Source organism: Myotis daubentonii, chromosome 6 (genome assembly GCF_963259705.1).
Source record: "Myotis daubentonii chromosome 6, mMyoDau2.1, whole genome shotgun sequence".
NCBI classification, from domain to species: domain Eukaryota; kingdom Metazoa; phylum Chordata; class Mammalia; order Chiroptera; family Vespertilionidae; genus Myotis; species Myotis daubentonii.
Window position 1 is genome coordinate 5,766,634 of NC_081845.1, and position 12,843 is coordinate 5,779,476.

General features: G+C 42.5%; 1 protein-coding gene across 1 annotated transcript in view; it reads right to left on the reverse strand.

Moving 5' to 3' along the window:
* The window catches only part of ARID1B (AT-rich interaction domain 1B), a 400,125-nt gene extending 387,428 nt beyond the window's left edge, over positions 1-12,697 (reverse strand). Inside the window, exons 1-2 of the mRNA XM_059699964.1 lie at positions 12,534-12,697; positions 2,688-2,785 (exon numbers count right to left, since the gene is read on the reverse strand). Of these exons, the coding sequence (XP_059555947.1) occupies positions 2,688-2,690 (3 nt within the window). The 5' untranslated portion in view covers positions 2,691-2,785; positions 12,534-12,697. The remainder of the gene's footprint in view (positions 1-2,687; positions 2,786-12,533) is intronic.
* Between the last annotated feature and the right edge of the window lie 146 nt (positions 12,698-12,843).

Below are 12,843 nucleotides of genomic sequence, written 5' to 3' on the forward strand. Positions count from 1 at the left end.
AATTAACAATATAGGATCACAGATGACAGGAACTTCTCCAACAGGATGGCTGCCTCTGCCCATTCTATCCACATGGAAACAATGGCGCTCACCATGCTGGTACTGGTGACGCGGGGACATAGTCTTCAATTGTATTTTTTTGGAAACGTGTTTAGAGAAGACTCCTTAAAAGCCTTAGAAATATTAACATTCTCTTTCCAATTCTAATCTATTTAATTTTATTGGAAAACATTTACATAGCTCATCAGCAGACTTTCTAGTATCGAGTAATATTTAGCACGCTGTAATCATGGGAAGGAGAGATTTAGATTAAATGCTGCTTTTTATTACTATTCAATCATCATAAGTTGTTCCATTTTTCATCTTTTTAGTCAACAGATTTCAAAGGTGGGAAAATATCTTCATTTACAGATATACCTATATTTATCTCCTATTATATTTTCCATTAGTGTCTACATGAGATTTATTCCTGGTGATTCCCAACAAAGTAAATGTGAATCTTCCAACACCAGATGCTAATAATAAAGATAAATGCTCCCTATCTCACAGAGAAGTTACAAGAATAAATTAGATAATAGTTACAGAGGAATTTGACCTTACTAGAGAGAGTATATAAATGAAATATGAAAAACAAACATTTAAAGAACAAAAATTTCATTCAATTGTAGTCAAATTGACTTGACAGTCCCAAATTAGGCTCTGAGTAAAGAAAACAGGCCTAATAATCATGGTTTCCCTGGCTGTGGATCAATGCCAAGTACTGACAATGAGTTCCAGGTCTGGGCTGAAACCTTGGGCATCCGTTTGGATATGTGCAAAATGAGCTCTTTGTCTTTCTCTGTATGTCTACATTTTTTATACTTGGAATACTGGTAAAGCTTTGCATACGTTGGGATAAATGATCAGGTATTTTAAACCTCTTTCTACATTTAATAACATATAAGATTGGCCCTAACTGGTTTGGCTCAGTGGCTAGAGAGTCAGCCTGCGGACCGAGGGGTCCCAGGTTCAATTCCGGTCAAGGGCATGTACCTTGGTTGCAGGCACATCCCCAATAGGAGGTGTGCAGGAGGCAGCTGATCAACGTTTCTAACTCTCTATCCCTCTCCCTTCCTAACTGTTGACATAGGTAACACATACATATCCAGACAAACTCTTTTTACATTTATATTATCTAGAACCAAAAAGGAGTTTTCAGCAGGACAATGGACAAAGAGAGAATCCTAGTTATTATATTGAAAGGCAAAGCTGTCCTCACAGGTATGGGAAAACTCATTTTTTTTAAATTGATGTTTTAGAAAGAAGGGGGAGAGCGAGAGAGATTAATTGGTTACCTTCCCTAATGCACTCCAACTGGGATTGAACCCACACTCAGGTATATTCCCTGACCAGGAATTGAATCTGCAACCCTTGGGTGCACAGGATGATGCTCCAACCAACTAAGCCAGCCAGACAGGGCAAAGCTCATTGTTAATGGGGTTATTTGTGGGATACAGGAAAGTCATCCAACCCCACCTATTTTTCAAATGTCTAGCCACATTGTCCCAGATTCTACCATTTAAGATTGTTCCGAGTTAAAAGAAGTAGCTGCATATTCATGGAAAAAGGCGAGATTAAAAACTATAGGAAGACCAACAATGTAAGGAACCAACGCCTACTGCATCCCTACTTCGTGCCAGGCACTATTCTAAGTGCTTTACTAGAACTATCTCATTTAATTCCCAGTTCAACCCTTTGAAATAGGTAGGATTCTTATTCCAATGTTAACAGATGGGTGAACAGGCACAGGGAGGTTAAGAAGCCTGCCCAAGATGGCAGAGGCTGCAAATGGCATATCTAGACCCCCCAACCCAGGCCTCTGCGTCTGCACCCAGAACCAACATGTTTTCCTACAAGTGTAGGTGTTAGCACCATACAATGTATTACTGTTTTAAAATGAGACAAGCTATACTTTGCCAACTTTGATGTAAGGAAAAATGTGAACACTGACAAATTTTAGATTGTTTGAGCAATTGTTGAATTTTTCTAGAACAGCCCAGGTTTTAATATTCCGGCAGCCTCCGCCCTCCCTTTTCAGAGAACATGTCAACAGCAAACATTCACAGTACAATCTTACTGTGTTGAATTGCTCACCAAGAACAGAGCACATGCTAAAAGGAAAGCTCTCTTGTGGAGCCAACAGCAGATATTTGGGTGGGAATGAGAAATGCAACTGGAAGTGAAGTTAGAGGTGGAAATAGCCGAGGAGCTTAGATAATATACTGCGAGTAATTGATGTCTATTACATTGTAACTAACTTCTATAGTAAGAAGCTACCATGGATCTTAGAATGTAGAATAGTTTCTTGATACATACAATGTAAGAAAGGCCTTTAGAATTGTTCTCTAATGGCAGAAATATGTGCTGTGCATGTTTTTTTATTTCTTTTATCCGATAAAACATGTGGCTTTTGGAAAGAGATGAACTGATACCCCAGGTTCCCTGCTCCTAACAGAACACTGTAATATGGTTAAGCACAAACCTTTCCATAGCAACAGACTTTGTATACAGACACGAACCCTATGTAATTCCCTTGAAGAAAGCTTTCAGGTTATAACAGACAAATTCAAAATAAAGCCTATGATCCCAGCACCCTGAAGCCTGCTTCCCAACACACTCAAGAAAGGATACATTGACAAACGACTCACCATGGCTCTCGCAGCTCATTTCTTTGCCTTCTTTTTTCTTTAAATGGCACTTCAGCCTTAATAGTTACAAAGGTTTCAAGAGCGAGGACTAGCACCACCTGAAAAAAAAAAAAAAAAAAAGGTCAGAAATCCAATACAATCTTGGTTTGAGAAGTTCAGCACTGGGCTTATTGAATAGCATTGAAAGTATTGGTTTCTTTATCTTGAGACCAAACACATTCATGCCTGCTACCCTTCACTGTTTTATTTAGTGCTTTTCCACTTTAAGAACATTATGTGAACGCTGGCAACTTGGTTAGCTATTAATTCTATACTAGCAATAGCCATTTCACATAGGGGAAAAGGTAGCGTGGAGGATGATATCTTGAAATGTTTTCATAAGCACACATAAAAAACATGGCATTAGGCACTGGGAGTACTGGCTAAAGGAGGGCAAACTGGGCTTATGCAGAGTTGTGTGTGCACACGATAATGAGATTCCCCAAACGCTTGCCTATGCAGAGTAGATGTCTCCCATTGCTCAACCCAATTAGGCAGGAGGCGCTGCCTGGGGCTGGAGGGGAATCTGCTCACTATTGTCTCCGCGTGGGGAGAAGTGAATGCTCTGTGCAGCTAGCACTGTGCTTTGTGTTTTTAACATGCGGAACTAGGCTTGAGACTGCTATTGATTATGCTTAGGAGAGAGGAAGTTCATGATATGTTGCAAGTGTATGTACTATATTTCATCCCTATTCAGATTTAAAGCAGCATCCTTCTCCAAACAGTCTACTCTGAAGGTTGCATGCCGGAAAGTGAAACAGATGGTCCAGTTTTATATTTCTTTTCCTTTAGAATTTCTTATGCAGCTCAGGGACCTCGGTCTTCTGGGATCTCAAATTATATTTCAGCCCATTATACGTATATCAGCGTTGATTCTAAGATGGTACGTAAGAATTATTCAAGACCCACATAGCCGCAGCCTTCGCTGGTTCTTAGTATGCCATGTGCTGTTCATTTTAATTGAAAATATTCTAAAAGCAAGATTGATGTGTTTTCTATCCCCTTAAAATAGAAACAGGTTCTGGGCTCATAATTGAGCACTCATAAGCCCCCTCTCCTTATTAACATGCCCTCTCTAATTTGTGCCTCTGTTTGCACAATATAAATGGCCTTTAACAGCCCTTCATTCATACAATGGTCTCACTAACCCAAAGAAAATTAGTAGCAGCCAAAGGCCTATTTTTACTGACACAGAGACAAAAATGCTAATTACCTTAAAATATTCTCAAGTGTATATCTTTGGCACCCTTCCAGGCAAGGCTCAAAAGTTTTTTCTTTTCCCCTGTTATTTACTAGTTACAGGGAAAGTTGTTTTTGTTTTACATTCAGGCTTCCACATAAGTATAAATTTGTATTTATAATTTGAAATCTTTTGAGTCCAGAGTACTAATGATGGGTGAAGTGTTCTTTTGCTTTCTCCTTACTCATGGATACACTTGACAGCATTATTCATTTGTGATTAACTATGGTTTTACTATTTTGTTAAGGCACTCAGGGACATTTGCAGGAAAAAAAAGTCTAAAAATTTGAATTTATTTAAACATATTAGTTACCATAAAATATTAATTTATTCTCAGAGTCACTTTTCTCTGATCATTAAATTTATTTGTCCAAGTTTATACTCTGATGCACTCCCTTTTGAAATGGTTTTAAAACTGAAACCTCTGATGTACAAAATTCAATGTGACTTATTAAATTATGATATCAGGTGTGCTGACAATATTTACATAAAAACAGTAAGCTTTTTGTCATGTATGCAACATATATTTATTGAGGATGCATTATCTCCAGAGTACTTTGCTAGGCCTGGTAATGTAAAAAAAAAAAAAAAAATCAATAAGCTAAAAGGGCTTGCCCTTGAGGGAGTTTAAAATTCAAATTTAGAGAACATGTCCATCTATGGATAAATGCATAAAGAAGATGTGGCATATATATATATATACAATGGAATATTATTCAGCTATAAAAAGAAGGAACTCTTGCCATTTGTGACAACATGGGTGGCCTCTAAGGGCATTATGTTAACTAAAATAAGTCAGACAGTGGAAGACAAATATTTTATGATCTCACTTACATGTGGAATCTAAAAAGGAAAAAAAAAAAAGGAGCTCATGGATATAGATAACAGATTAGTGGTTGCCAGAGGCAGGGGATGGAGATGGGAGTAGGTGAAATGAGTGAAGGGATCAAAAAATACAAACTTCCAGGTATAAAATAAATAGTCATGGCCTGAATGTATAGGTAATAATACTTTGGTGCATATTTGAAAGTTGCTACGGGAGTGGATCTTAAAAGTTTTAATCACACATACAACAAAATTGTAACTATGCGTGATGATAAATGTTAACTAGAATTATTGTGGTGATTGTTTTGCAATATATATACAACTATAAAATCATTATACTGTACATCAGAAACTCATGTTGCATGTCAATTATACCTAAATAAAATTTTTTAAAAATCAAGTTTGGAGAAAAAAATATATTCACACTAAAAGTTAAATAACAGTATAGAACAGTGATTTTCAACCTGTGTGCTGCAAGCATTTTTTAAAACATGCAATATCTAACCATTTAATCAGGGGCAAGGGGCACTGGCTTCTCTTCCTTTAGATTGTCATTAGGGAAATGGAAACTGAACTGCAATGAGATATTACTGCACACCCACTAGAACGGCCACTAAACAGACACTAGCCAGTACTGGCCGGATGAGGAGAAACTAGAACCCCCATACGTTGCTGATGGAAATATAAAATGATATAGGCACTCTGACAGATTTACATTGTCCTAAAAAGTTAACCATAAACTTACCATAAACGCAACAAATCACTCTTAGGAATCTACTCAAGAGAAATGAAAACATGTATCCAAACAAAGATATATATATATATTCATAACAGCATTATTCATAATAGCCTAAAAGGCAACTTTATAGAGACAGTAAGCACATCAGTGATTCCTTGGGGCTGGGGGCAAGAAACGGGATTAACTAACTGCAAATGGGTGTGAGGGAACTTTAGGGCAGGGGCCCTCAAACTACGGCCCGCGGGCCACATGCAAATACAAATACTGTATTTGTTCCCGTTTTGTTTTTTTACTTCAAAATAAGATATGTGCAGTGTGCATAGGAATTTGTTCATAGTTTTTTTTTTAAACTATAGTCTGGCCCTCCAACGGTCTGAGGGACAGTGAACTGGCCCCCTGTTTAAACAGTCTGAGAACCCCTGCTTTAGGGGGTTATGAAAATATTCTAAAACTGCATTCTAGTGATGGCTGCGCAACTGTATACATTTACTAAAAATCAGTAAGATGTATACTTACAATGAGTGGATTTTATGGTATGTAAATTATCTATAATAATAAATGCATAATATGCTAATTAGACCGGACAGCCCAACGACCTTCTGGCTGTCCTTCCAGATGACCTTCCGGATGAAGCCAGGGCTGCGAGGGCCTCTAGTACTTTAATAAAGCTGTTCAAGAAAAAAACAGTGTCACATTTTTTCAGAGGAATGGGTCAAGGTAGTCACCTGAACTTTTCAATGCTGAAATGTACCTCAAACATGTATCGATATCAGCAAATGTGAACAATTCTTCACAGTTTGCCATGTCCCTTACAATTTTCAAATGTATTTGTTGTTCACGCCAATCTTGTTTGGTAGGGTGAGCAAGTATTATGTAACGAGTAATAAGCCCTTCTGTTTTTCCTTTTAGCTTTGTTTTGAGGAAACCTTAAATACTATATAGAGCATATAATTTAAAAAAAACAGCCACCCTGGATAATGTAATAAAGTGGATGACAAGCATTAGCATCGCCCCACGTACCCCTGATGCTTTTACAAAGACAATTATCCCCCATTTGCCAAACTACACTAAACAACAGGTAAGTTCTTTAGTATGAATCTCCCAACTGGGGACTTGTTACAGGTCACTGTCGATGGACTGGGCTGCGCAACCTCACCTGCAGACTCACCCTTTGTCCGCCGGCCTCACTGAAGCCGGCTGTGGCTGCTCACTCTAACACATGCATTTACAAACACTGAAATGCATGTAATATCATTATATAGACGAGCATGCGGCGGCTAACATTAAGGAGCTTGTATTCCCCCGCAGAAACAAAGCTGCCAAAACCCCCAAAATGGAAACCAGTCTATTAATTTGGCTCATAGCAAATCCTTCTCTATTATTTCTCTTGAAAGCTCAAAAGGAACTTAAACAAACAACTCCAACGTAGCCTGAAGCAGAGAATGACATGTTTAAAGAAATGTGACTTATAAAGTGTCCAATTATGTAATTTGAAAGTGCATGTGGCATATGCACAAATACACTGAAACCCAGTTAAAAATCACAGGACCCTCCCTTGTTTTGATAACATATACAAAGACAAGCCAAACTGGCAGGCCTCTGCACCCAGCCCCAGACTGAATGCTCCGGGCTAACCTCTCCCTGCCTCCTGCTCACAGAGTTAGGTGGGAAAGGAGTTCTCAGAGGTGGACGGAGATCAGACCCTCCTACACCGAGCATCAGCCTTCCCATCTCAGCCTCAGAGTCGCAAAGTTGTCTCCAGATATGCTGATGCGACCGCTGCTTTCCAAGGAAGGCATGAAGGCTCTGTGAGCTCAGTGTCCTGTGTCTCCCTGGATGGCCTCCGGACATGCTTTTGCAGGGACATGTGTTGCTTCAGGATGCTTCCAAGATCTTTGATCGAACACAAGCCGTGTGTCTTGACTATGACTGAAATGTGAACCAGACTGGGTTAGTCTAAAGCCGTGGTCGGCAAACTGTGGCTCACGAGCCACATGCGGCTCTTTGGCCCCTTGAGTGTGGCTCTTCCTAAGCCTTAGGAGTACCCTAATTAAGTTAATAACAATGTACCTACCTATATAGTTTAAGTTGAAAAAATTTGGCTCTCAAAAGAAATTTCAATCGTTGTACTGTTGATAATTTGGCTGTGTTGACTAATGAGTTTACCGACCACTGGTCTACAGAAACTCAGAAATATTGAACTGATTTCAGTCAATAGTTAATTTTGATACTTTCAACTTGTAAGAATTTCATGTTAATTTATACGATGTGATACATAAAGTACTGGAAAAAGCATGGGACTCAGGGGCATGAGAATTGGGTTCTAGAATGCACCCTTGTAATCTTGGGTAAGTTCCTCAACTTCTAGGACCTGTGTTCTCAACTACAAAAAAAAAAAAAAAAAATCTGGGTTTTTTTTGGATGAAATATTCTCTAAGGTCCTAATCATAATTTGACAATCATTTAGTGAGATGTTACTGTTATTCTACAAGATAGAAATATTTACCTGAATAATTCATTGAGGTCACATGTATTTTGACCTAACATAGCCTCTGGCCTTTGCTGAACTGTTAGAATAAAAACAAACAAACAAACAAAAACTTAGAATTTGAAACTCATAGACACAGAATCTATTTGTGCTATCATAAAATGCCACAAAAGTTACAGCTTCAGAATGAGAATGATAAAGACAGAAAGCAGATATTAATTGAATATTTCACAAACACATATATACATACAGTTGCAAGGAATGTCATCTCAAATAGTGCCTTTCATTTTCTTTTTGATAAGTCTTCCCACTTCCTAAAACCCCAGTGTTCCTCAAAGTTACTTTACTGGCCCTTGTGAGGATTAAAAGAATGAAATCCATTCCTCCCCTGTCTCCTTAGCACCTTTGCTTTTTACCTATTTATTTGGCTTCTATTTAATAATTTGCTTGGAAAAGATTCCTTGGATAAATACAGTCTGAAAGGCATTGCACTATATAATGTAAAAAATTTTGCTTAAATAGAGCACTTTAAAGAAGTATTTTGTTATTATAATACCACTTTGAATATGTCATCTTACAAGTTTTTCTAGCAAAAAACAAAGGTTAGAAAGTAATTTTCCATTTCATCTTTTCTGAGGCTATAGATGACACACTATATTTAATTTTAGAGTCTCTGTACAAATCATCAACTACTGTAATCACTGTACAAATATTAATATTTGATTCAAGGGGTCTCCTAAGTTATAGCATAATCAGAACTCTGGATGGATAGGCTGCTCAATGGGAAAATCATGTTTAGACAGTTGTAATGAAACAGGTTTGATAGTCTTATTATCATAAAATTGATTGATATTTGGTGCAATTTAATCTTTGCCAGGAAGATTTTTGAGAAAAGAAACAATCAGTAACTTAGATTAATCCCCCATACTTCCCCTTCAGTCCAATTCATCTCTCTCTTACTCGATGAATGGCCCTTTGGTCTGCTGGTTAGAACAAATTCCTTTTTGTTTCATAATGTAAGGAATTAAGAGTTGGTTTTTAATTTTATTTTTTTTAAGGACACATGTCAATGTTGATTTGTAAGGTTGTAAGTAAAAGACTACCCTGCTTTGAATATCACTGACTTTCTAAATTCACTCAGAGAGCATAACAAGGTAGTAAAAACACGATATAATCTTTGGGTCATTTCCCCCAGGACTGTGACTCTATTTACCACCTGGACAGGTTCTATGATACTGAGTGACTTTGTGAAATAAAGGATAGATTATTTCAGCCAAAGGATTTTCTCATTTCTGTTCCCTAAATGTCTGCATTTTCCCCATAATTGTTTTAGATTGCTCCGTAACATGCTTTGGGGACCACTGAGATAAAGTGTTATGAAAATGACCACCATATTGGAAGAAAAGTGTACAGGGGTCCTTTCCTATGCAGAACACGCACTAGTAAATCACAGCAGGTGGAGAGGCAGCTGATGTCACCATGAAGATCATCGCAGAATGTCCAGGAGAGTCAAATGGAATGGAGTAATTTCTCGGCTCTTTCCAAACCCCATGGAGCTGACAGCATGATAGCCTCATCCATTTGGGCTTGTGTATCTCTTGGGCCTGACTTCCAGTAGGTTTAGCTCACCACACAAAGCGGGTGAGAAAGATTCCCTTTATCTTTATAAGTGGTTCACTTTCTCTTCTTTTCTTCCTGCAGGATCCAGCCTCTGTGTTTTTTTTTCCCCCCAAGTTCCACTCTAAGGAAAAGGCCAGCATTAATACACTCAACAGGCTCATTCCAGAGGGGGCTGAGCCTGCCACAGTTCTCACTCCTACCCACTTTTGTGGTTGCTTTGTCTGGGGAACCTGATTTGAGTGGGCAGATCTTCCAGAACAGGATTTTGGTGTGGTTGTGGGGCCATCCCAGGGTTTTGAAGCGAAGCCACGGTAAGCTACCTTCCTTCTGTGGCTCTAAGTCCCCTTCTTGTCTCAACATACCTACATGTCCCAGGATCTCAGAGTTCTCCCTGGGGAAACAGCACAACCTGGAAAACCACACCAAATGGCATCTTTGCAGCCGGATTCAAAAGCCTGGTAGTTGCTACAGCAGCAGATTTTCGGTAGACAGGCTCAGAGAAAAACCAGGAATGGCTGACCCTCCCTGACACTGAAATTTTTAAGAGTTGTCGAAAGAAACAACTATGTTGTTGGGAAAATGAGAAAAAAAAAATTAGAGAGCTGGGACAAAATATGAGTCCACGTAACGATAAGGGAAACAGAGGGAAAAAAAAGGATTAATTGCTTTCTTTGGATCAACTTAGATTTGTGCAGAAAGTTCATTTTGACTATATATCACTTTAATCCTAATGACCCTGCTGAAGTTGGAGGCAGCGCTCTGAAGCCTTGCCTGTCTTTGATTATGAGCCAGCTGGGCTTCTAAAGGTGATGGGGTGGAGCGAAGAGTTAAGAGGTATCCTAAGCCCAGAATTCCTATGGACCCCTCTCCTCCTTCCTGTGCGGCCGAGGAATAGGAGGCTGGGACACTGCGTGCTCTGCGACTTGCATAACAAAGGCAGGTCCTCACCGGGAGCTCTAGCAGCAGCAACCTTGCGGGATTGCCCCAGAGACACTGGCACAGAGCTGGAGAAAGTGCCACAAACAACCCCGGAAGCCCTCTGCCCCGGTCTTGTTACACCTGGTTTCTCCAGCGCAGATGGCTCAGCCAACCTTCATAATCCCAGAGGAAGGCCGGGGCAGGAGGCTGGGTTCCAGGCTACCTTGGCCGTAATGTATGGAGGGCTTTAAAAGTAGAAAACAAAACTTTGAACTCAACGCATCTGCAGCTTTATGACTCAGGTGTGTTATTTACCTTCAGGGGCACCCAAGATCACTGAAGTTAAAGTGACAAAAAAAAAGTCTGTGCGCTGCCGAACAGAAAAGCGTGTCCAGACCCGACCTAGCAGGTTCTGCTACCGTGTTCACTTGGCGGGAGCAGCAGCCGGGCCTCGCCCTCCTCCTCTTCTCGGCGGGAGGACGGCCCCTACTCACAGCGCGGGCACCTCTCCTCTTCAGCTTCCCAGACGCTAGAATCTAGCAGTGGTTCTCAACCTTCCCAATGTAAATATCTGATAGGCGGGATGCATTTTCATCGTTACAAGTGGAACATAATTAAAGCATAGTGATTAATCACAAAAACAATATGTAATTCTATATGTGTTTTTCCGATGGTCTTAGGCGACCCCTGTGAAAGGGTCGTTTGACACCCCCCCCCCCCAAAGGGGTCGCGACCCACAGGCTGAGAACCGATGGTCTAAAATAAAGTAATTTGGTGGAGACGGGGGCAGAGAGACGAGGGAGGAGGATGGGAGGAGGAAATGCAAATGGCTTGCGAGGAAACATGCAGGGGAACCTCGGCATCCTCCGGGATTGGCCGCAGGCCGCTCGGATGGCGAAATCCGAGGATGCTCAAGCCCCTTACAAAGAAAGCCTAGCAGTTGCAGGAACCTGGACTCTGATGCCTAGACGGCCCCTAGAACCCCGGGCACCCTGTGAACACTGTTGACCAGTTGGTCGGCTGTGCTGTTTGGGGAATAATGACAGTGAGTAAAAAGCCCGCACGTTCAGCGCAGACGCGGCCTAACTTCAAGTCAGCAACATCACGTGTCTTTCCCCAGCAGCGGTTCTCAACCTGTGGGTCGCGCCCCCTTTGGGGTGGAAGGACCCTTTCACAGGGGTCGCCTGAGACCATCCTGCATATCAGATATTTACATGACGATTCATAACAGTGGCAACATTACAGTTATGAAAATAATTTTATGGTTGGGCCACAACATGAGGAACTGTATTTAAAGGGCCGGAAGGTTGAGAACCACTGCCCCAAAGCGTTTTCAACCGGAGGCGGGCTGAATCCTCGGGTGGGGCGCCCCGATGCGGAGGGAGGGGGCCGGCCGTCTTAGGTCGGGGGGAAGCCACTGCCAATGCTCAGTGCAGAGCTCCGCGTGGACATGGCCGCGCAGCCGCTGGTCTGCACGCCCCTCCGAGCGGCACGGCCTGCCGAGCCCTGTCCCTCGTCGCGGGCGGACTGCAATGGCAACCCGGCCGCTGCGCCGGGGCAGCGGGCGCCCTTCCGCGGAAACGCCTAGCACGGAGCGCGGCCGAACAGGTGGTGAACTTAATTCTGAAACCAAGAAGCACTGTGACTCCACAGAAAGCAAGTTGGCGAGAGTCCACGTGACACGCGGCCCTTTCCGTTCCGGAGAAAGCCAGGCCCCACAGGAAGGAGCGGCTGCCGGCCTGGCCGCGCGGAGGGCGGGCTTCCCGCGCTCGCCCTGGAAGGGGAAGCTCCCAGGCGCTCCCAGGGGCCGCTCTCCTCGCCCTGCCGGGTTCCCTCCTCGGGAAGAAGGGCAGCTATTAGCTACTCCTACTGAGGTGTCCCTGTGAGTGAGTGTGTGAGTGTGAGTGTGAGAGTGTGTGTGAGTGTGTGTGTGTGAGCGTGTCCGGCCCGTGTGCTGGCGGCGGGCTGGGAAATTACCTAGTTCCTCAGAGGTCCTAGGTGGCAATGCAGTGCACAGTGTGGAGGCCCTGGGACCGGCCGGGGCGGAGGCGGGTGTTTGCGACAGGCCGGTTCCGAGTATCGCCCCGCCCTGCTCCGCCAAAGCTTCTAAAGGTCCCAGAACCGGTTCCACTCCTCCCGGCCTCTCCCGGGCGGGCAGGGGCGCGGAGGTGCCCGCGCGCGGTCCCGCCTTCCCAGGCCCCGCCCCTTCCCTCGCGGCCCGGCCCGGCCCGCCCCTTCCCAGGCCCCGCCCCTTCCCTCGCGGCCCGGCGCGGCCCGGCCCTTCCTA